Source organism: Cardiocondyla obscurior, linkage group LG25, assembly GCF_019399895.1.
Source record: "Cardiocondyla obscurior isolate alpha-2009 linkage group LG25, Cobs3.1, whole genome shotgun sequence".
NCBI classification, from domain to species: domain Eukaryota; kingdom Metazoa; phylum Arthropoda; class Insecta; order Hymenoptera; family Formicidae; genus Cardiocondyla; species Cardiocondyla obscurior.
The window spans coordinates 2833544-2858762 of record NC_091888.1 but is presented as its reverse complement, the minus strand read 5'-3'; the positions used below and the strand labels follow the sequence as shown (position 1 = coordinate 2858762).

At 37.6% G+C, this 25219-nt stretch overlaps 1 protein-coding gene across 3 annotated transcripts in view; it reads right to left on the bottom strand.

The window, feature by feature from the left end:
- The window catches only part of LOC139111866 (fatty acid synthase-like), a 297920-nt gene that overhangs the window by 164394 nt on the left and 108307 nt on the right, over positions 1-25219 (bottom strand). For all 3 annotated transcript variants that reach the window (XM_070672437.1, XM_070672436.1, XM_070672435.1), the window contains one exon: positions 19544-19751. In XM_070672437.1, coding sequence (XP_070528538.1) covers positions 19544-19751 — 208 coding nt within the window. The remainder of the gene's footprint in view (positions 1-19543; positions 19752-25219) is intronic.

Sequence of the window (25219 nt, the reverse complement as noted above, 5' to 3'; positions counted from 1 at the left end):
ACAATGAAGAAAGCATAGAATAAAAGCGACGTGTGGAAACATTTTATAAAAAGAACTCAACCTTTTCTCGATGTATGCTCTGTACAAAAGTATTAAAGCATTAAGGTAATACCACAAATTTGCACAACCACTACAAAAATACACATAAAATGCATGCAGGAAAGCCACCGAAACAATTATCAATGACTCGAAAAGATGAGAAATAAACAATAAAATTAAATAAAAAGATACAGATCCAAAGTAAAATTCTTGCTACAAGTTTATGTCAAGGCGTAAAAATTATGGACACACAACAAGAATAAAAATGTTAAATATGTATATTCTTATTAGCATGGATATTTTTTGTTCTTTTAATTTTGTTTTAAAGAATTTGATTTAAATAAAAAAAACTTAGAGATTTGAAATAATAATAAAAAGTTAATATTTTATAGCACTTTAATGTGATTTAGAATGATATTATTTCTCGATATTTTTAATATAATATAAATCTAAGCATTGTAACAACTAATGTCATTATTTATGCTTGATTGTCTATGATTCAAAAAATAACTTTTTTTTTAAAAAAAAAGATTAAAATTACGGAATCTTTTTCATGCATAAATTCGTTTATGCGTCAGTTTTTATAGTTTATAAAGTAAATAAAATTCAAATTGTGCTGTATATAAAAAAGTGGTAAAAAACAATTGCAGCAACTCCAAAAAATCCGTATAAAATTATAAAAGGATGAAAAAAGAACTTGATCTTACAAAACCAAATCTATAAATTCGAAATTATATATAAAAAGAACAATAAAAATAAAAAATTTTTAAATGCAACTGGATATAGAGTGAGGGAAAAAATTTCTTAAAATTATGCAATTATTTGATACCATTCTTCTTGTATACAACAGTTTATTACTTTTGAAAAAGTTCTTTTGCACAAATTTCTTACAGTTGGCGCATTTAATTTAATACCATTATTTTTGTAGAAAGTAACTATTTTTGTAAAAGAAAGTTTTTTTATAGCGTTTTTGCACCGTCAATTTGTTCAATGTGTGTACACTTGATGTCATTAAAATTTTTTTTTTAAAGAAAAGGTAATTTTGTACTAATATAACTAATTTTATAGTTTGCAAAAAAATCACTAAAACACTTTATTTCCTTGATATTAAATTTAAAATCGAAAACTTACTCAAATAAACATCGCAAATGCGTGGAAATCTCCACCAAACTATTTTTCGCCAATCTGTTATAAAATATCTTATACGAAAACGTTCATTATTACGTAACGGTTGCTATTGACGTAAAATTTTGAATACTTTAAAAACCAAAAGTTATTTTAATTGTTTAAACAATTTTTTTTGCAAAATGTCATTTAACGGGTACGGTTATCAAACGATGTCATGGTGTTGTTAAAAAAAGAATTATGAAAATTAGACATTTAATTTTAAAGATATCTATTTGTTAATTAACAAAAAAGTTAATATCGAAGAAATGATTATACTCTGTCATTTGCAGCATCGTCTGACAACCAAATTCGAATAGTAACTTTTATGTCGCGAAAATTGATTAATCAATTAAAATAAATAGTTTTTTTCGAACTTTAAACAAGATATTCAAATTTTCGAATGAATAGCAACCACCGTTAACTGATAACAAGCGTTTTTGTAAGAGAGATTAATTTTTTAACTAAAGATAGCTCAAGATAATACTATCTCAGTTGTTAAAAAAATGATAAAAATTGAACACTTGGTTTCGAAGATATCCATTTGACAACTTATAAAAATGTCAATAAAAAACATAAAAAGTTATCAGAAATAATGAGAAACGAAGGAAAACGAGAAAGAATGTAAGAGAATGCAAAATCAAGCAAGAAAACAATAAAGAACGTGAGAGAGAGAGAGAGAGAGAGAGAGAGAGAGAGAGAGAGAGAGAGAGAGAGAGAGAGAGAGAGAGAGAGAGAGAGAGAGAGAGAGAGAGAGAGAGAGAGAGAGAGAGAGAGAGAGAGAGAGAGAGAGAGAGAGAGAGAGAGAGAGAGAGAGAGAGAGAGAGAGAGAGAGAGAGAGAGAGAGAGAGAGAGAGAGAGAGAGAGAGAGAGAGAGAGAGAGAGAGAGAGAGAGAGAGAGAGAGAGAGAGAGAGAGAGAGAGAGAGAGAGAGAGAGAGAGAGAGAGAGAGAGAGAGAGAGAGAGAGAGAGAGAGAGAGAGAGAGAGAGAGAGAGAGAGAGAGAGAGAGAGAGAGAGAGAGAGAGAGAGAGAGAGAGAGAGAGAGAGAGAGAGAGAGAGAGAGAGAGAGAGAGAGAGAGAGAGAGAGAGAGAGAGAGAGAGAGAGAGAGAGAGAGAGAGAGAGAGAGAGAGAGAGAGAGAGAGAGAGAGAGAGAGAGAGAGAGAGAGAGAGAGAGAGAGAGAGAGAGAGAGAGAGAGAGAGAGAGAGAGAGAGAGAGAGAGAGAGAGAGAGAGAGAGAGAGAGAGAGAGAGAGAGAGAGAGAGAGAGAGAGAGAGAGAGAGAGAGAGAGAGAGAGAGAGAGAGAGAGAGAGAGAGAGAGAGAGAGAGAGAGAGAGAGAGAGAGAGAGAGAGAGAGAGAGAGAGAGAGAGAGAGAGAGAGAGAGAGAGAGAGAGAGAGAGAGAGAGAGAGAGAGAGAGAGAGAGAGAGAGAGAGAGAGAGAGAGAGAGAGAGAGAGAGAGAGAGAGAGAGAGAGAGAGAGAGAGAGAGAGAGAGAGAGAGAGAGAGAGAGAGAGAGAGAGAGAGAGAGAGAGAGAGAGAGAGAGAGAGAGAGAGAGAGAGAGAGAGAGAGAGAGAGAGAGAGAGAGAGAGAGAGAGAGAGAGAGAGAGAGAGAGAGAGAGAGAGAGAGAGAGAGAGAGAGAGAGAGAGAGAGAGAGAGAGAGAGAGAGAGAGAGAGAGAGAGAGAGAGAGAGAGAGAGAGAGAGAGAGAGAGAGAGAGAGAGAGAGAGAGAGAGAGAGAGAGAGAGAGAGAGAGAGAGAGAGAGAGAGAGAGAGAGAGAGGAGAGAGAGAGAGAGAGAGAGAGAGAGAGAGAGAGAGAGAGAGAGAGAGAGAGAGAGAGAGAGAGAGAGAGAGAGAGAGAGAGAGAGAGAGAGAGAGAGAGAGAGAGAGAGAGAGAGAGAGAGAGAGAGAGAGAGAGAGAGAGAGAGAGAGAGAGAGAGAGAGAGAGAGAGAGAGAGAGAGAGAGAGAGAGAGAGAGAGAGAATTGATATAAGTGGAATGAGATGTAAGAATGGAGGTGTGAGAGGCGAGAGATGAACGAACGACAACAATGTTGTCGATGTTAAGTTTGAAACCGAGCAACGGCTAGCGGATGAAAATAATATTTGATCGAACAATAACATTTGTTGGAGTACACTCGTTTAAACCCAAGCAAATTTACAGCAATTTATGCTGAATACTACGTAGCTTATTATTTAACGCTTTACTGTGGTTATACAGTAAAAAGCCGTTGTATTCAAGTTTAGATCTTATGAGAGTTCGGTACATTTACAGTAACAAAAAGTAATCGGTACTCCACTACGTTCGCTTAAAAATTTTTAGTTTTTTATCGAGTTTAGACAGGAGGATCTAATAAGATTAATAAGATTACCTTATTTAATGTTAACGGAGAAATCTATTCTTAGGAAGCAAATTGTGTAACACAACAGAACAAGAGTTATTTAGTTTTAGATGTGGGTACTTTATGCCATTTAAATGTTGATTAAAAATACAGAATTTAGATTTTTCTGGAGCAAAAGGAAAGCTCAGATTTTCCAGAACACGAGAGGCTTCTTGTAATGTTCTGTTTAAATTTAAAGTTCTCTTGGTGAGGTAGCTTGAGACAGAATCAATTGCTACATTGTCCGCATATTAAAGCAGTATACTATTGTTAGTATTAAGGGACTCTAAGTCATCAGTATTGTGCAAAAACTCCAAAAATTGATTTACAGAAAACAAAAAAACAAGTATTTATTTGGATAAGAACCCCACAAAACTGTCGTCCATTTACACATAAACTAAACATTAATATTTCATAATAATAATTAATAAAGAAAGAAGTACTTAATAAGAAAATTTTACAGACGCGCAGTAACGCACGCTTCGTGCAACCTAAACAAATCAATCTTTTGAATTAATATATTTACAAAGAAACAAATTTGTGAGCAGACAACCTGACATAACTTAATTGCAAACGCTTGCTGTGCGCCGTGCGAATTATACAATGTATGCCGAGCACTGACTGAAAATAAAATCATCCTTTTAATGAAAACCTATATTTATAATGGAAATTTCCGACCTAACCCGTATTTCACACTTTCAACTCGGAACACGTTACTAACACGCACTAACACTAACGGCTACGGGCCGACGCAATGTCTTGATTATTTGACTTTCACGTGACGTCCGCAATCCCACGGCGGCGAAGTTTCCCTACGTTGAAAGAAAAGTCCTTCGACGTCCAAACTTCGTCGCCGTACAGAATGATCCCGTGAATCTTGAACCTCGTATGGCAAAAATAATTTGTTCGTTTTCCCCCGGTGATCCTGGTCAGTACGCCACGACGTATGTTTAGTGGCACGAGGCCGGCCCGTGCCGGCTCCTTCTTTCTCTCTTTCTTTCACTCTTCCATGTGGGCCCAATTACTTCGGTACGGTACTTAAAACTACAGGGAAATGAATTTAATTAACCTAAGGGCCTCCGTGGGGCGATATCTCAGAGTTCCGTGCCGCAGAGCACATGTACTTCCCCGTAAACCCACCGACCTACCGGTACAATATTCGGTTCAGACGTATTTGATTCTATTTGTCGTGGCTCGTGCCCAGGTAAATTTGGTCGTCGACGGCCGTCCTCGTCGTCCCCTCGGTAGCGCAGTAGCAAAAAAACTTTCTTCATTTTGTCGGCGGGCACCGTCTTGGACGTTGGCACTCTTTGGAAAAGATCGTGCCTTGCCTTGCTTTCGCCGAACACCCCTCGGAACTCCACTGCACCGGCGCGAGAACGCGTCGGTAATACATTGTGCCTTTCGAATCAAAAACCTGATATCCCGTAATCGGTACGTCAGTAAATGTCTTGATCACCATTACCGAAATCCCTATTTACTTACACGTTTTAGTATAACACGCATATAAAATCGGGCTGAAAACGCTATTTTGTGGTAATTCTCTGAATGCCCAACATATTTTGTCTACGTCTTCGAAACGGCAATGAACGCGTCGCTCGAATATGGAGTTATAAATAAATGACAAGGTACGCGAGGGAATTCCAATTTGCTTTAGTTTTTCAATAAGTATATTCTTTATATACATTATCGAATGCCAATCTAATATCCAGAAATACTGCAGAAGTCACAGAACTCGCTTTAAACGATCGTATAATAATTGCGTATAAAATAGATAAATTGTCAATGCAAGACCTATTTTTTCTGAAACCGAACTGCGAGTTGGCGAATTTTTTATAGTACTCCAGCCACCAGCTCAGACAATTATATATCATACATTTTATGGTTTTATATACACATGAGGCGAGAGATAACGGTCGCAACTTGTTTAGAAGAAAATTTAGGTATAAATAACATGATGTAATCTTTCCATTCCGGGATTAGAGATTTATTAATGAATAGTTTATTAAATATTTCAAAGAGGAACATCTGTCTTTCGCTGGGAAGTTCTTTAAGAATTTTGTAGTCTATACCGTCCAAACCTGGACTATTATGGGTTCAAGCGTATTGTAGAGCCGTTGTAAGTTTTACTATAGAAAACGGCTTGTTTAACACGGAATCTAATTTACAATTCTCCAAGCTGGGCGGACGCATAAATGTCCAAGGTGGGAAGAATTTTAACAATTAGATTCTAACTTTAAACTCGTTACTAACTGAAAATCTCGGAGAATTGTTACGGGCATTATGCCTGTTCTTAAAACTTTTTAAAGTCTTCCAAATAGTATTGGGGTCGGAGTCTCGTCTAAGATCCTTGCAGAATTTCTGGAATTTTTCTCTTTTTATGTTATGCAAATCAATTCTACATTTAACCTCGGCTTTTTTTAAATCTATAAAATCTTTACGTTTTTTACTATATTTGAATTAAAATAAAATGGCTTTTCTAAAGCTAATATGTCTCGTGCATTCGTTACCTCACCGCAATGCCGGGGGGAGAATGTGGAGTTTATAAATGTATGCTTTCTTACAATTACCTATATACCAATGAAAGGTAAAACCAAAATGTCCTTAATACTTTTTATGAACGCATAATATTTAGACGCGGTATCCAGGAAAGAGGCTTCGCAAAATGCGACGATAAAGTTTTCTTGACCTATCTACAAAAATTGAACCAATTAGTCTTCTCGGCGTAGAATCTGGGAGAACTACATTGTGAGAAAACTAACCTTATGTTTTCCATTTTCGCAAGTTCTAGTACTACCCCATTTAGAATAATGTGCATTTAAATCTTTTCAAATAATTGTAGAACCTTGAAGTTGATTAAAAAAATTAATTCACTCTGGAGAAGAGAGAACTCGATCAAGAGGCGCAAATTGCAACTTCGCCTCCTTTCCTATTTGGAGAATCACAACGGATTACGTCAAAGTGAGGAATGTTGATATAGTTGTCCACATCTAACTAAGTCTGTAAGAAGAGAGCTATGTCGAATAACTTTGACAGTCCTTTAAACTCGGGTAATTTATGTGTTAGTCTTCTGCTATTGCACTAGAAGATTTTGATTTCTACGAGAGCTGGTATTTAGCTAAGCTCTTCTTCTAATATTTTTTTAATGTATAAGATAATCTTAGTAACCGCGGATGAGCGGATGGGAAAATGTGTCACGTAATTGGATGGGGTCTTTGTGGAGAAATCATAGGACGCGATTTAACTACAGCGGAGCCGAAGAGTTTGTAGCTGCGTTGTTCCGAATTTGTCAAGTTCCGGAAAACTCTGCATAGATCTTGCAGGGGAACAGTTAAGTCGTGTTGAGTTGCTAGTGCTTCGTAAACTGCGTTCAATGATTCTGCGAGTCTCAATGAATGATGTGTTGTCCAACGTTGTGCACCGTACGATGTCCAGTTGTTGTTTGTAGGCCGGGCAGTTTCTATTCTTAGTTAGTGGGGTAAGGACCCAAGTAGTTAATACACTTAACCTCCTTCTCACACGGAAAAATTTTGAAAGGTTCGTGTGCAGAAGTACAGATGAAACACTTCTTATTGTAAATGCAGATTTTATGTATATGAATGAAAGATCACACTTGAAGCATAATTTGATGATTGATATGTATGAAGAAACAAAGGTCCTGGCTTTGTACAGTAGGACTGAAGCAGAAAGGGTTTGACATTTAAATTCTATACAGAAAGTTAATGAATCTACTCATATGTTAGTAACATTTTGTTCTTTTCTGCTTTTATTTACTATTTTTAATTTTCTTTCGCTCTTTCTTGTCCGCTTTCATTCTTTTTTGAATTTCCTTGTTTCTCTTGTTCTCTTTTACTCTTTCCCATTTTTTATTTTCTCTCGCTCCTTTTTGTTCTCCTTCGCTTTTTTTCGCATTTTCTTGATCTTCCTCGTTTTCCTTAGTTCTCTTTCGTCATTTTTTGTCTTGTTTTTTTCATGTTCTTTTTCGCATTTTTTTTCAATTTTTTTAGTTTTCTGTCGTCAACTTTTGTTTTATTTTGTTTTTTTTATTTTTATTTGTTTTGTGGCGAGAGCCCCACCGTCGCCACTAATATCGGGGCCGACCACAAGCCCGTATAGCGCTTGCATGGTCGAGCAGAGGTGAGGTTATTTCCCTTTCTTCACGACAGCAACGGTATGTAATCCGGCGTAGTGGCCGAAGTAATACCTTGTCTGGATCCAATCTTCGACCCGAACACATTCTACCGATTCTTAGGCTTCAGACGCTCCCGAAGCCTCTTGCTAACTGTTCGACACAGGTGCTTCCGAGTTGAATTAGGGCGTTTCCAATAAAAGCTCCGCTGCCTTGAGCGCTTCAATGTCAGACCGTTTTCTCAGGTTCCAGGTTTCTCCTGTACTTGCGGCCGGATACCTCCGGTCGCCGTCTGCCCCGGACACCCGTGCTACTGTGATCCCCCTGACGGGTGCTCCCGTCTAGACTGAAATCCGCCGCACAGCAATGAGCCACCGGCACCACCACGATCGGGCTCTTCCAATTGCCTCCTGAAGCACCCGGGAAACCGTATCCCGTACCAGAATTTACGAGTCACGATCGGCTCGGCCCCAAGCTTAGCCGCTCAGCTTTGCGGCGCACTACCTGCCCACCGAGCATCGGTCCACGCCCGATACCGTCCGCGCGGTATTCGCCTCCCAGCTCACACTCGCACGAACCCCGACTACAACAAGCATAATTTTGACACCCTAGCGACGCGCCACATTGCAACCGTTACAGTTTTTCCCGCATTCTCTCTCTCTCTCTCTCTCTCTCTCTCTCTCTCTCTCTCTCTCTCTCTCTCTCTCTCTCTCTCTCCTCCCCCTCCTCCCTCTCCCTCCCCCCTCTCTCTCTCTCTCTCTTTTCTTTTTTTTCTTCCTATATTTTTCATTATTACGCTTTTTATCTATCTTACTCTAAGCTATCCCGTTCTCTCTCTTCCTAGACCTTCGCTTCCAAAACGCTCTCGTTTATTCCATTCTCTCTTATTCCGCTACTTCTTTCTTTAATTCTATCCTACCTCCCCCTTTTCCTTCCCTCCTTTATTTTTCATTTTTTCTTATCCTTTCTATTCCACCTCACTCCTTTTCCTCTCCTCCTCCCTCTTCCACTTTTTTTTCTTCCCCTCAGTTTTCTCTTCTACCTCACTCCCCACTCTGAATTCTTGTATCTTTCTCAGCCATGTCTCTCCTTCTCTTTTTTCATTTAACACTTTTTCAACCCAGTTCCTCCATTTACCCTCGGCCCCCCAACTTCCGAACACCTCCCACACGTGTTACTACGTCTCTACTTTCCTTCCGCACATTCCACATAATCTTCTTTCCTCTTTTTTCCAATACATAGTACTTCTCATCTCCTCTCCCAATCTGAATCTTGTTAGTCTCCTCCATCTCTTCTCATTCCATTCCTTTTTCAGATATTTCGATACTTTTTGTTCTTTTATTCCCGCATACCATACATTATATCTCCATATTTTTATTCTTTCCCATTTTTCTCTCTCCTTTGATCCTCCTTGTCTTTCCTTTTTATTTCCTCCAACTTTCTGTTCCTCCCTCTATCGTCTCCCTCCTTTTTTCTCTTTTTATTATTATCCATCTCTCTCTTCATAGAATTCTTTTCTTTCTCTCTCCCATTTTAATTCCGCCTTCCTTCTTTCTTTTTTATCCTTAATTTTTTCCCAACATTTTCTCGCTAATCCACTTCCTCTTCTTTTTTTTTTTCAAAACCCCAGGCCCTTCTTCTCATTCTCGTTGTCAATTTGTCCTTTTGCATCTCTTCTATGACCATGTACCCTGGTGTTCCCCTTCCTATCCCTAATGTCCGTTTCAATAATTTTTTCTGTATTCTTTCCATTTTCTCCCTTTTATTCCATCCAAAGATTTCCACCCCGTATGCCATCACCGTTCATATTAATTTATCAAAAAGCCATATTCACTTTCTCTAATCCCTCCCAAATTTTATTATTTCTAACCCCCAAACTCTTTCTATTATTGCCGCTGTTTTCCTTGTTTTTTCTCTTACATGTCTTTCTTATCCTACATTCTTTATTATCACATATCCCAGATATTTATATTTTTTTAACTCCTCCACTAGTTTACCTCCTCATTTACACTTCACTCTTTGCTCTCTTCCTTTCCCTCTTCTACATCTCATTATTTTTTATTTTTCTACGTTTAGTTCTAATCCCTTTTTCTTCAAATATTCTTCCAACCTCGCCATCATGCTTCTCCTACAATCCTCTCCTTCCGCCATCAGCACTACATCATCCGCATAACTCAGTGATAAAATTTTTTCCTCCTTAACTTTTACTCCTCTTCATCCTTCCCTTTTCAATTCCTTTTCTAAGGCCGCTATTAATATATTAAATAGCAGTGGACTCAACGGACATTCTTGCCTTACTCCTCTCCTCGTCCAGAATTCCTCTCCCATCTCTCCCCTTACCCTCACCCTACACCTTGTTTCTTTATACAACTCCTTACATTTTCTTATCAGATTTACATTTATTGCCTCTCTTTCCATACGTCCCACAGCACCTCTCTATTTACACCATCAAATGCTATGGTCAGGTCCACAAAAAACAGCGTCATCTTGCCTCCTTTTTTACTCACTTGCCTGTTGATTAGGTAATTTAATACAAAACGTTGTCTATCGCCCCCATCCCTTTCCTAAATCTTACCTGTCCTTCTGTTAAAATTTTTTTATTCCTTTATTTCTTCCTTTATCCTTTCTTCTAACATCATCGCGTATATCTTGTATAGCGTCAGCATGATTGTTACTCCTCTATACTTCTCCACTCTGTCTTCTTTTCTGTTCTTTCTCACTGGTATCACTTTACCCTCCTGCTATTCCTTTATCCATTCTTTTCCTTGCCATATTTTGTCACATGTTCTTTTTATCCAAACTTCCACCTTTTCCCCACATATTTCCACATTTCTCCCGAGATTTCGTCTCTTTCTACCGCTTCCCTTTCTTTAATCTCCTTAATGCTCTCCTTACTTTCGCCCTACTCAATTCATTATCTTCCATTTCCTCCTTCTCACCTCTCTTTCCCTTTAACATTCTGTACTCTACTCCCCCCATCAATTTTCTGAAATATTTTTTCCACTCTCATCTCCATCTTCTCTTCTGCCCCATCATTTTTTTCTCTCTTCCTATAAGTTCCCCTATTTGTTTTTCCGTTTTTACCCTCTTCATATTCTCCATCCATCTTTTTGTCTCCTTTCTTTCTTTTTTCTTACATAATTTCTTATATTTTCTCTTCATTCTTTTTGTATAAAAATGAGTTCTAATGTATAAAAAATGAGTGATTGCAAAATGAGATATTTTATTTAACGCCGCAGGGATGTTATGCGATCGTGGCCGGTTTTATTAACGCGAAAAGGCGGATGAAAACCCTTCGAATATACGAGTTACGCGGAGACACGCGTTGAGCACGGGGCCGGTAGATGAGATCCGCACAGAATTTAACAATGAGTTTCACGCTTGAGTTAGTCTTTAAATTGATATCTGTCTGTTTAAATGTTCTTGAGAGCTCGCATTGAGTTAAACAATGAGTCACAATTATATTAATCGTGAGTTTACTCGCTGTGAGATCTGATGAGCTACTGAGCACGAGGTTCAACACGCCTCGTGCGGCAGGGTGATGTCTTCCAGAAGATTCTTGGCGTGTTGCACACGGCGAAGATGATCTGGATGAGTTGTACTGGAAACAAGGCGATGAGTTGAACGATGAGTAGCACGATGAGTAAGAATTCTGAGAGAAGCACACTGCACGTTGTTGCACACGAGGTGATGCTTGGCACAGCTAGACGAACACTGATAAGCCTCGAGCCGGCAACGTCTTCGAGAATCGGAGGCAATTATCAAACGACGAATCGATATCGATCCGTCGCCGGCGATCGGCCACGAGGTGCTGCCCCCGCGGCGGTAACATGAATAATTAATTAAATACAAATCTTTTAACACTTTTGTATTCCTCTTTTTCACTTCATCCTTTTCTCCAATCCCTTAATGACTTTCTCCAATAAACTTTATTTGTTCTTTCTTAAAATCAGTCTCGGTGCATCTACGGATCTTATTCGATCGGATCTTGAAATCCCGACAAGCGCTCCGGGCGGAGCTTGCTAAGACCGATATTCGGTCACGCGCAATTTAAGGTCGTTTCAAGAGAAGCTTCCATTATTGCTCACAATGGGACGCAAGAGCACCGTCTGTTTATGGATTTTGGAAAGACCATAGAGTCTGGGGGCTGATAAATCCCGTAGAGCCATTTTTTATGGTTTCTGAAGAGAGACCGGCATCTTTAAGAAGTGTGGTTGTTTTTGTTCTACGCTTGATGTGGGATTGTGTTTGAGTTTTCTGTCAGCATGGTAAAAGGTATAAATTTAAACTTGAAGACAAACAACATAGAATGTATCATATGTGCAAAAGGAAAAATAAAACAACTAACATACAAAAACTCGGAACATCGTGAGAAAGAGAAACTTGGTCTCGTACACTCCGACATCTGTGGATCGATGAGCATGGAATCGCTAGGAGAAGCTAAATACTTTACTACGTTTATAGATGATTGTACACGATATACTGAGACCACGATGCTTCGAAAACGATCAGATATCTTAAAAACATTAAAAAATTTTAAGAAACAAGTAGAAAAGGAAACCGGATCTGTTATAAAGCGATTGAGAACAGATAATGGAAATGAGTACACGTCTAAAGAATTCAAGGAGTTCTTGGAAAAAGAAGGCATCAGCAGGCAACTAACCGTAGAATATACGCCACAACAGAATGGCGTAGCCGAACGAGCAAATCGAACTTTAGTAGAAATGGCACGCTGTTTAATAATTCAAGCAAAACTACCAAATTCGCTATGGGCAGAAGCAATAAATGCAGCTACGTTTTTACGAAACAGATGTCCTACGAAATCTCTTAAAAACAAAACGCCATATGAAGCTTGGTTCGGAAAAAAACCACATGTTGGATTTTTACGTATTATAGGAAGTCAAGTAATCGCATCAAACAAAACTAGACAACGCAAGAAGTTTGATCCAAAAGGGAAAGAGTATGTACTCATAGGATATTCATATGAATCAAAAGCCTATCGACTATAGCAACGAGGTAGCAAGAAAATCATCAAAGCAAGAGACGTAAAATTCTTTGAGAATATCAACGAAATAATGGAAGATAAAATCCTTGTGAATCTAAATGAAGAAAACGATGATGTCAAAGAAGATGAAACGATAGAAAACGAAAAAGCTATAATCGAAAAAGTTCGTCAAGAGTCAAAAATAACCGAAACACCGAAACGAATATCTGAAACGTCAAAACGCAAACCAGGCAGACCAAAAATTATTCGAACAGGAAAACTCGGACGTCCAAGAAAAATGTATGCTACATAAGATATTACTACAAATATCAACATGGAAGATCCATTGACAGTTAACGAAGCACTCGAACGAGAAGATGCCGACTTGTGACTAGAAGCGATAAAGAATACGAAACCTTAACGAAAAACGGAACATGGACGCTGGTATCACGGCCTAAAAACAAAAAGATTCTTACAAATAAATGGGTATTGAAAATAAAGAGATTCGAAAGGAAACATCGAAAGATACAAGGCACGTCTAGTGACTCGAGGTCACACATAAGAAGCGGGTATCGACTATCAAGACATTTTCTCTCCAGTCGCACGTTATGAAATTATAAGAACACTCCTCGCAGCAGCAGTGGAGAAAGAAATGCACGTTTACCATTTGGACATAATATCACCTTATGTACAATGACCGGCAATAATGGCCTTACTCACTGTGGCGACTTATATTATAAATATATAATTTTACGTTACGTGTAATTTAATTATATAATTAAATATAATTATATATAATTAAAATTATATATTTATAATATAAGTAACACGCACACCTGACGCACACCACGCCAGCTCACGCGCGTTAGCCACCGTTGCCGCAGTGAGTAAGGCCATTATTGCTGATCACTGTACAAGGAAAACTAAGCGACGAAGTATATATGAAACAACCAGAATCGTTCACGTAAGAAGGCGATGACAGAATATGTAAGTTACATAAGCCACTATATGGTCTTAAACAATCGGGAAGAGAATGGTATAAAAGACTGGACAAATTTATAACTCAACAAGAAGGACATCAAAACAAAGCCGATCCATGCCTGTACATATTCAGTAAAAATAAAGAACGAGTCATAATGATAATATACGTAGATGACATTATTTTAGCATCAAAAAACTTGAAAAAACTAAACGATATAAAACAAAAATTAAAATCAGAATTTGAAATAGTCGATTTAGAAAAAATAACAGACATCTTAGAAATACGTGTAGACAAAAAAAAGTGATACAGGTAGCATCAAACTGTCTCAAGAAAAATATATAAATGACTTGAAGAAGAAATTCAACATGGAATTAGCTAAAGCAGCATCCACTCCAATAGAATCAAACACAAAGATTACCAAAGAATTAGGACCAGTAGATGAAGAAGAAAGAAGAAAAATGATAAATTATCCTTATAGAGAGCTCATAGAAGGCCTAATTCATTTGGCAAATACAACCAGACCAGATATAGTTTATTCTGCAAACACATTGAGTAGATTCTGTACAGACCCTGGAGAAAAGCATTGGCAATTAGCAAAACGTGTATTACGCTATCTAAAAGGAACGAAAACCTACGACATTAAATATGAAAAAAATAAGCAAAAATTAATCGCATACACGGACTCGGATTGGGCAGACGACACAGAAGATAGACGGTCACAATCAGGCAGCGTTCTAACTTTAACAGGAGGAGCAATAAGTTGGAAGTCTAAAAAGCAGCCTACGGTTTCGTTATCATCAATGGAAGCTGAGTACATCGCTTTATCGGAAGTGGGCAAGGAAATTATATACCTGAAAAGACTGTTTTATATGCAATTTTATGATCTTGTAAATAATCCGATAGACGTATTTTGTGACAATCAAAGTGCAATCGAACTTGCGAAAAACGCTGTGTTTCACCAAAGAAGTAAACATATAGATATTAAATATAACCATACGCGAGAATTAATTGATAAAGATGAGATTAAGTTAAATTACATAAGAATAGACTTGATGCTTGCTGACATTTTTACTAAAGCGTTGAGTAAAATTAAACATGATAGATTGATTGAAATGTTAAACTTAAAATGTTAAGATTATTTTATTTTTGTATTTATATCATTATGTGTTTATTTTATTATGATTTACATCGATAGAAAGAGTGTAAGAATAGATCGATGTACATATGTGCTACCATCTCTGATGGAAAAATATAAACTAGTATCGCGCGCATGCGAAATCTCGATATAATTTTTGGTTATAGTTTTTAGTTAATCTTTTATTCGACACAATGTAGCTGGTCGCATGTAAAAGTTATTATAAAAGAAGTTAAGCGTTGCATGCTAATGTGTCCTATTAATTTAATCCACGATTCCTGACACGTCCTAAACATTTTTTTACAAGATTTGTCGCACAATGTCAGCAAAACATGTTGCTTTGTGACAAAATTTTATGGGCCGACAAATCGACGTTTACGCCAAACAGTATTTTTAATTCGCGGAACCGTTTGGTTTGGGCAGACAAAAATCCGCATGTTGTTCGTCAGAGAGCATTCCAATACCGATGGACTATAAACGTATGGGCGGGAGTGATCGGTAGTCAAGTGGTAAGTATAAATAGAAAGAATAATTTTTTTACATATTTTATAATTAAAATATTTTTTTTATTATTTCTAGATCGGTACATATTTTTTCCCAGCGCGATTAACAAGAAACATTTACAAGAATTTTCTTGTAAACAAATTACCTGCTCTCCTTGAGGATGTACCGCTTGAAATAAGAAAAGACTTAATATTTCAGCACAACGGAGCACCAGCTCATTCAAGTATTCGAGTGCGTCAAGAGTTAAATGCGCTGTTTCCGGAAAGATGAGTAGGACGCGGTAGGCCAATTTTCTGGTCACTTAATTTGACAGTGCTGGACTTCTTTTTATGGGGGCACATAAGAAATCAGGCCGAGTCTGGCGAAATGGAACCATTAATAAAGTTCAGGACGTTATCGTTGCAGCTTTTAGAACCATTACCCTAGATATGGCACAGAGTGCAACGCAAAATGTTTTTCGAAGGGCCCAATTGTGTGTTGAAAAGGAGGGAGAACATTTCGAACAATTTTTGAATTAAATGTTTAAGAGTGAACTAGGCCTACCGGGGATACCACTATAAAAAAAACGCGCCATGCTATCTACCGCAAGATAGTGTGGAAATAATGGCACAGCATATTCTTGTCGACAATTTTGTTAATATTTTTGCTGGATAGCAAGAGGCTCGTAATCGTACAAGAGGATTCTTGTTTATGAGGTTTAATACATACCTACTTGTACTTATATCACTCATTTTGTTGTTGATTTATTTAACAATAGTATAAAAACAAATTTATTTACAACAACTCATTCCATCTCGACTTGGAATTCATCCAAATATTTTTTATATTCTGACTAGAATAATTCAAGCACGCGCTACGCGCGCATTATTTCGCAGATTGACTTAACTAAAATGTTCTTAGAACATATGCGCATGCTACTCGTGCGCTATTTTTAGAAAGGTCCCAATTACATTTTCTATCGAAAAAAAAATCAATGCTCTAACCTCTAACACTTTATTTATAAAAGCGATCTAACGTATGACATGATATTTTAAATATTGTCTAAAAGTAAGAACATTTTTGCCATTTTAGCTTGCAATAAAGACGTTAATCGAGCTTTACATACTGTTGCGGCTTTGCTTGACATGAAGTTCGCAACCAACGCGCGATGAAAAGCTGCTCATTCGCCGTTGTCAAGAAGACGTTTAGGAACAACAGCTGAGAGATTTCTGTGCAAGCTGTTGACATGTGCAAATGTATTTTTATTACGAGTGTTTTTCGTAAATAGAATTTATTCCTTTTGTAAAAAATGTCTGTTTTTTGTTTTGAGCGTGTATTCAGAAACTGTAAGCGAATATCCGGGCGTGTGCGCGACCTTTGAGCCAAAACGTAACAATACCGTTCAACAGAATATTTCTGTCATTTATAATTTCTCTTGCTCTAGGGGTTTAGAACTGGCACATTCTAAACCTAATTTTATTATAATCCATTAAAAAAGACATCCTATTTCTCAGAAATTTAATCCAATCATTAATAACATTTTTATTCCGTAAACTTCTTCTGTTAGATTTTTAGATGTAGTACAGAATGAGAAATTATCAAGAAATATCTAATCCAACAACAAATTAATATAAAAAGAAAAATCATCCCTATTATCACTAGTCTTTCTTCAATTAAATAGGACGCCGACTTTAAAATTCTTCTAAACATTAACAAATCAATTTTCAGATCAGCAAATAAATATGACTTACAAATATTTATTTTAAAACATAATTTTTTTAAAAATCCTGTTTTTATCACTATAGAGGCTTCACACCCACCAAAATTTTTGTATTCGAGATTTGCGAGTTTTCTTTATATCTAATATTTAAATTAAATAATATAAAATATATTTTGAAATTCTTTTTAATGACAGATAATTCAGTAACTTCTAGTCTTAATCACTTCATCACTGCTTCCAATTCTAGAGCTAAAAGATTATTGTGCTTAAAAATATATCTTTTTAATCTATATTTTATCCAAACAAATTATTTAGATGTAACCCACAAATCGTTTTTTTCTCGTGTTCAATTTGCACAATTTTTAATCACATACTTTTAAACCTACTTTCCTCAAGCTTGATCTTCAAATTCCTTCTAACTTTTCTATATCAGAGGTAAATGCAATTTTTTAAAAAAGTATTGCTCCTATTTCGCGAAAAAATACTCGTTTCGCATGGCAACTTCGAATCGAACCGCGCGACGTGTTCATTCTATATTTGAGTCGCCGCCTTGTTGCATTTTGTGCAATCCGTTGCACCTAGTGTACATTGTTAAATTGCGTCATGCGTTCTCCAAAGCCAAACGCACCCATGTTGGGCATGACGCCGGATCACGTGCTCGGTACGCGATCGTGATTTTTTCGAGTGGCCGATCCTCCGATTTCTGCACGCGGGCAAGATCTCCTTAGGCGTGAATTGTCTGCACATCCGTTAAGATTTCCGTCGCGTTGCGTTTTGTCAAAAAGGCAAAATCTTGCGTTTGCAGCCACCTTCAGTGCGCCGCTCTATCCAATCACGTGATCAGGCTTGTCCTGCTTCGTGCGCTTCTGTATTTTTTTGTGTTTAGTAAAATATATGGTGGTGAATTAAACTAATCATCTTTCATTCTTTACTTTCAACAATGCTCTCAGTAGTCGAACTGCGCCTAAATCTCTGTGCATACTTTGGTGGAATCGCGATTATCCGATTCAAGCGACGATCAACGTTGGTCGGTTCCGGCACATATCAATTCAGCGCGTGCTTCGTCCGCTCGTGTCCACGCGCGTACAATAATTGTTTAGAAATATAAGAATTTATTCAAAAAATCAAACTTGATTCTGTAAAAATACGACCACGTGTACCGTAAACGGCAAAAACCAGCCGACCGCCGCGAACCGCTCAACCGTCCGGCGCGAAGACGGGGCATAAAGCGCCCCGCATCCTTTTAAATCTATTAAGCGCTGTAATGAAGAGTACAGCATTCGGGCGACAAAGACGTGCTACCGCTAAAGTAAGTCCGGCCAAATCTAAAAACGCATAAAAGTAACCGACAAACAATATCGGGATTAATTCGCGGCGAGCCCACGATAAGCGTCACGAGACGAACTGCAAACGGATAAAAGAAACCCCACCGCTTCGGATTTCCTCCGTACGTGCAGTTTTCCGATATAAAACGGCAAGTTTCGAGGAACCCAGTACCTTTTTCCTGAAGTCTACCACTGAGACACGATCCAAAGTACTCGCGACCGAATCGTCTCTTTTCCGAACATTCTTAGAAAAGCTTTCGACCGGGGGTGCAGAATTCTGCGCCTCCGCCAAGTATCCTTGGCCGCTTTTTGTACTCCTTGCACCAGACTCGCCCGAATACCCTTGGCTGTAACGGGGCAAAGCGTGCTTCATCTCCACCTAACGTTCTAGGCCGGCACTTGGGCCCGGACGACGAGGCATCACACTTAGGGAAGTCCGCCTCCCGGCACCTCCATTGTACGGCATGGTACAGGGAAGAGCGTTTTCTTCCTCTGTAAAGGGTTCTCGACCCCCAACTGTAGGTACACTCTTCCATTCGATCCTATGCTCGCGTCAAAATTCGCCACCGACGGCTCCGCGCCACCGCAATCACACGTCGTGCTACCGAGTGCGAATTTGACGCATTACGCGACACCTGTACCGCGCGGGTTCTATTGTAAATAGTTGTACATAGGATTTAAATAAAAGTAGACACTTGACGAATGCAAACAGTCTTTTGGTATTGACTCTCCGCCGGATCCGCGAGCCCGTACGGGCCGAACAGCCGAACAATCTGTACGCCCGTTGTCCGGGAAAGCGGGGGAGTTACAATTCTTATTTCAATGCATGGTCAGATAAATCTTTTTGTAATTAAAACAGCACATACTTTAGTAGTTTTAAAAAAAAATATAGTGGTGAAGTCCTAACAATGGCATTCAAAAGTGAGACTGGCAACAATGTAAATAACCTGTTTGATTTTTGGAAATTTAAATTGCTTATATTTGCTTCAATAGTTCTAGGAGAATGTGAGTTCCTATATCTGCAGGAAAAAATACCATAGTTTGAAGCAATTTTGATTTGGACAAAAAAATGGCTATATTGACATCATTTCTTTAATGTTTTGTTTTAATATTCTCAAAACGTTTTTAAACTTGAAAAAAAAGCAATTAAATTTTAGAATCTCTATAACATTTTAATGTTATGTAATGAGAGATATTTACTTACTCATGCTAAACCATTGAGATTCTAATCCTGAAAATATAAAATAAATTGGTTTCTTTATGTATAAAGAACGTTCTATTTTATTAATTGTATTCTCAAATATCGTAGATCCAATTATCATAAATCCTCTGTAAAGGTGACCTTCTATATTATCACTATGAATATGATGTAGTAAAGATATGTATTCTGCATCTATTAATCGATTTCGTACCTGCAATTAAAAACAAATTAAAATGTTTAAATTAAGTGTCGAAATCGAAGGTTGAAAGTAGATTATATACAATCGAAACAAAAATTCATTACTATTTTGCAGAATTAGTAATAGTTATAAAATAATTGATTCAAAAGCCTGAGCAAACAAGAACCTAGAAAGCTGTGGAATGAATACAGAAAAAGAGTATTTTTTGAAGATGATAAGCAGGATTAGCGAGTGACAATAGTCAAACAGCATACTGCGAAGCAATAACGATACGCTCGAAACATATGACGCCATACTGAAAAAATCAGTTTTATTTAGTTTTACAACGTAGTGTTGTATTTTGGTGTTTTAAGAATAATTAAAAAGTCACAAATGGCGTAACTATTAAACTTGTTAAAAAGATTTCAAATGTTGACAAGCACAATAAATTCAAAAATATGCTGTTGTTATATCCCGAACCCCTGGCAACAGAAGGCTCGAGAATAATTGACGAGTTGCTGCACGCGCGAACCAAATCGCCAATTTGGCAGAAATTTGCCGATGAGGGTAACCCGGCGTTTTCGGCTGAGATGCGACGATTCGAGAACCTTCCCGGTTGCCACCCGTAAACTGCTAAGTGCTATGATTTTTACATAGTAACAGCAGACTATATTAGCGGGTGACCACGGGCCGCCTGCGGGCAGTTATAAAATGTATCTCTGTCACCGCGCATCGATATCTACAAGATGTAAAAAGGGGAACCAAAATAAAACAATTGACTATTGTTTGAAAAAATGATAATAACACATTCGGCGCGAAACATTTGATTAATTGTTAACGCTAAGAACACGAGCTGAATCAAAGAAATATCACTTGTATTTTCACAAAGAATTTTGTAACGATGCACCCCGACGGTGCATCATTCCCGGCTAAAGACCCGCCGATGGCACCGAATCGGACAGCCGTGCGGCGAAGAATACGGGGCGCGGGGCGCCCCAATATAAGTTAAATAAAACGACGGAGCATCAAGTCGTTCCGCGGCTAACAAGGGGAGTCCACGCTCAACGGAACACCGATTTTCTTCAAACTTGCAGGGTTTGAAGATTGGTGTTCCTAGAGATACTGGGTAAAGCCATTCGACGCACTACTCAAAAATAAGAGAGAAAAGTTAGTTTAAATATTTCGTATGTCTATAAGTACAGAACAGTAACACTTAATTTCGAAGCAGCGTGGTAGTCCAGAGCGGGCGGCGCAGGTCTAGTAAGCGCGGAATCACTGGTTCGATTCCCGTTATGTATTTTTTTTTTTCAAATTTTGGTATAAAATTTAACAATAATTGTCTTATTATTATCTTATTTTATTATTACATTATTATATAAAAAGAAGAAATAAAAATAACGCAAGATTATATTTTTTTACAAAGTTATTTATTTTAGTAATCATATATACATAAAAACAATATTATTAATTCTTAACATCGCATATCCCTGGGTGGTGTTTATCATAAAAACTTTTATGATAAAATTTTTATTTATCATAAAAAATTTTTGTTTCGAATGTTTTTATGACAAATACCACCCAGGGATATGCGATGTTAAGAATTAATAATATTATTTTTATGTATATATGATTACTAAAATAAATAACTTTGTAAAAAAATATAATCTTGCGTTATTTTTATTTCTTCTTTTTATATAATAATGTAATAATAAAATAAGATAATAATAAGATAATAATTGTTAAATTTTATACCAAAATGTGAAAATTAAAAAAAAAAAAAAAAATACATAACGGGAATCGAACCAGTAATTCCGCGCTTACTAGACCTGCGCCGCCCGCTCTGCACTATCACGCTGCTTCGAAAGTAAGTGTTACTGTTCTGTACTTATAGACATACGAAATATTTAAACTAACTTTTCTCTCTTATTTTTGAGTAGTGCGTCGAATGGCTTTACCCAGTATCTCTAGGAACACCAATCTTCAAACCCTGCAAGTTTGAAGAAAATCGATGTTCCGTTGAGCGTGGACTCCCCTTGTAAGTCTAAACGCGTGGACTTAGTCGAGCGGTTCCAAACGAGCCCGAGCGAGCCGACAGCACCGCGGCTTTTCGTTCCGGACCGCACCGCGACGGGAACCTAGCGCCCAGAGCGAGAAACACCGTTTTACCGCGAACCCCCGACACCTTCCCTTTTTGTATATAAAAAGGCGGTGTCGGGGCTGCCTGAGACCATTCCTGCTCCGTTCGCTTTCGAGCGAACATCGAGTCCGATACCGAGCATACACATTCACGGGGTAGAGCGAGCTCTGCCTCGACCAGGAACTCCTGGTGCTAACTCCAGTCTACAAAAGTGTCCGCGTGCTATTCGGCTCGTGGGGTAAAGACCACTCTGCCTCCTCCGAGTACTCTCGGTCCCAGAAATAGCCGTGATACCGCTGAAGCCTCCGATTTTTCTATCGCGCCGTCAAGATTACCGGGGTAGAGTAATCTCTGCCTCGACCGAGGGATCTCGGTTAATCGACGCTTTGTAGGCGCTACCATTCCAACCAAATCATAATCACGCGACCGCGTCATTGTCGATATCTCTTACCACGAGATAGTTATTCCGCACTTTAAATCTGCCGGCGTCGATTTAAACTTGTCAAAGCGAAGCGGTTGTATACATCGCGTTCCGTCTCACTCACGCCGTAACAACCACCGACGTTCTCACTCGGCTGCGGTAATCTGTCAGACCGTTCAGCGATTGTAAATATATACATAACGCGTATCATTCCGAGCCGCACAGCGATTTAATTTCGTAATTATTAATTCTACTACGATATCATTTAATTAACTGTATATATATATATATATATATATATATATATATATATATATATTCTATTTTCTTTATAATAAATCTAGTTTAAGATACATCCAGTCTCGAGTACATTTAGCGACCCTCTCAACTGAATCCTGAGATCCCGACGAGCGTTCCGGGTCGAGCTCGCTAGGCCGACATTCGGTTCCGCGGCAAACGGGTCGTTTCAATTTATTGATAGCACAATACACAATATTTAATTGTTTTTAAATAATATGTTGCACACGATTGCACGTGGCAAAAAGTTAATATAATAATAAAATCCGTGATTGCACACGATTAGATCATTAAGTATTACTCGCGATTGCACACGATAAATTTGGTTATTTGAATATTAACTTATCGTGACGAACGCCAGAAAGCGAGTGATTAAAAAATCATTGCTGTTGCTAGGCTAATTTTTTTCAATGCCTTTATTTTTTTGTTAACCGTTAGTTAACGAAGGCATAGGGTTACGAGAGTCCCGAACTTCGAAGAGTTTTAAAATTGTTTTACTGATCGACTAGCACGACCAGATAAGACACGTATCATAAAATAAGCGGTCTACCAACAGTTTAGATATAAAGATTCTTAAATTTCTAAATATGAAATAAAATAAAAAATGGTAAAATTTTAAACGACTATTGAACATATACTTCATTATTTCAGCCTACTACATCCGAAAGGTCCGAAGAACGGACCCCACAGCACCGTCTGCGGTGCAACACTGTAAACGCATCTGTCTTTATCATTATAAAATATGTGTAGAATAAAAACACACCGACTATAAAATAAGCTCAATACATATTATCGATATAACTTTTGTTGTTGTATCATTTGTCTTTTTATGTATATTTTATTATATAAATGTGTTGATTTTTCTTTTCAGGGTACACTTGACTCTCCTTTTCTCTTTTTACATACATATATCATTTAACTTAACGTAATCAACATCATACATTAACTTTTACATATCTCATCTTTAACAATTTCCATTACCGTTTCCACCTTTCTTTTTTACAATACTCTTTTTCTCTTATCTTTCTGAACTCTACCTTACATTCTTCTTTACCGACATCTTCTTTATCTGCAAATAATTCCCGCTTTACTTATCTACTACGCTTTCATTATTCTTCTAATACTTAGTCTAAGCGCCGCGAGAGAGAGAGAGATCACACCATTCCATCCCATTCATACTTCTTTTCTTTTCCATTCACTCCTTTTATTCCTTGGACCCCCGCTTCCGACGCTTTTCTCTTTTTAATTCCTTTATTCTCTTTCCTCATTCATACTTCCATTCACCCCAATTTTTTCCCTTGTCCTTTCCAATACGTTTAACCATTCCTCTGCCTTTCCCTCTTTACTTAAAATTTCCTTTATCATTTTCTCCCAACTCCTTCCTATTCCACAATCTACACATTCTGACCATACATGTTTCCATGTCTACTCCTTTTCCATACATATTTTACATTTTCTATTTTCTTCCTTTTACCAATACCTGTTTCCCTTTTTACCGATTACCAATCCCTTCCCCTAATCTAAACCTTGCTATCCTTTTCCATCTTTCTTCTTTCCAACCCTTCTTTAAATATTCCGGTATTCTTTCCCCTTTCACTCTTCCATAATATTTGTTAAACCTTGATTCATTTATCTTTTCCTACCTCTCCTCTCTTTGTAATTCCTTATCTTTTACTAAATTTTTCCACCTTATCTACTTTCTTATTCTCTTTTCTTTCACTTCTTCTAATGACCATCCCATTTTTTCAAAAAACTCTTTTCTTTCTTTTTCCCACTTTCCACCCGCTTTTCCTTCCCTCGCCCTTTCTTTTATATCCTCCCAATACCATTTCGTTAATTCTTCCCTTCTCCTTTCCTCCAATCTCATCTCGTATTTCCACGCTCTCATACCTGCTCTTCTCCTTAATTTTTTTCTCTGCAATTCCTCTCTTACCATATAACCTGGCATATTTCTCATTACTCCCAATATCCACCTCAGACATCTATTTTGCAATCTCTCTACCTCCCCTTTTATATATTTTATTATATATAAGGTGTTTATTTGACTCCTTTAAGGTACACATACTTTCGTATCCCATAGATTTTCTTTACATTTCTTTTTTCATAAACAATATTTACAAACTTAATACTTAACATATAAAACATGACATAACATTACACTTTTCGCCGCTTTTTCTTTCTTTTCTATTTCCTTTTCCTTCTCTTTAAAATTTCCTCCTTTACTTTTATATTTTTTCTGCTCGCCACCTTTGAACCTTTCTATACTTTCGCCTTACAACAAACCTTATCTCTAACTTATTTCTACTTTTACAATCTTCTGTCTTCTTGTATCAATTTCTGAAAATAAAAATTTTATCCTACGCCTTCTTACACCTCTACCTTATTAATTACGCGCCGAGAGAGAGAGATCACACTTTCATTCATACCTTAACCTATTCCGCCTTATTTTACCTTAAATTCTTACCTTGAACCTCCGCTTCCGACGCTCTTTATTTTACTTCTCTTTCCTTTTCAACCTCTTTCATACTTCCATTTACTCCTATTTTTTCCCTTGTCCTTTCTAGTGTTTCTAGCCATTCAACCCCCCTTCCTTCCCCTCCCAAAATTTCCTCCACCATCTCTTCGTATCTACTCTCGTTTCCCCAA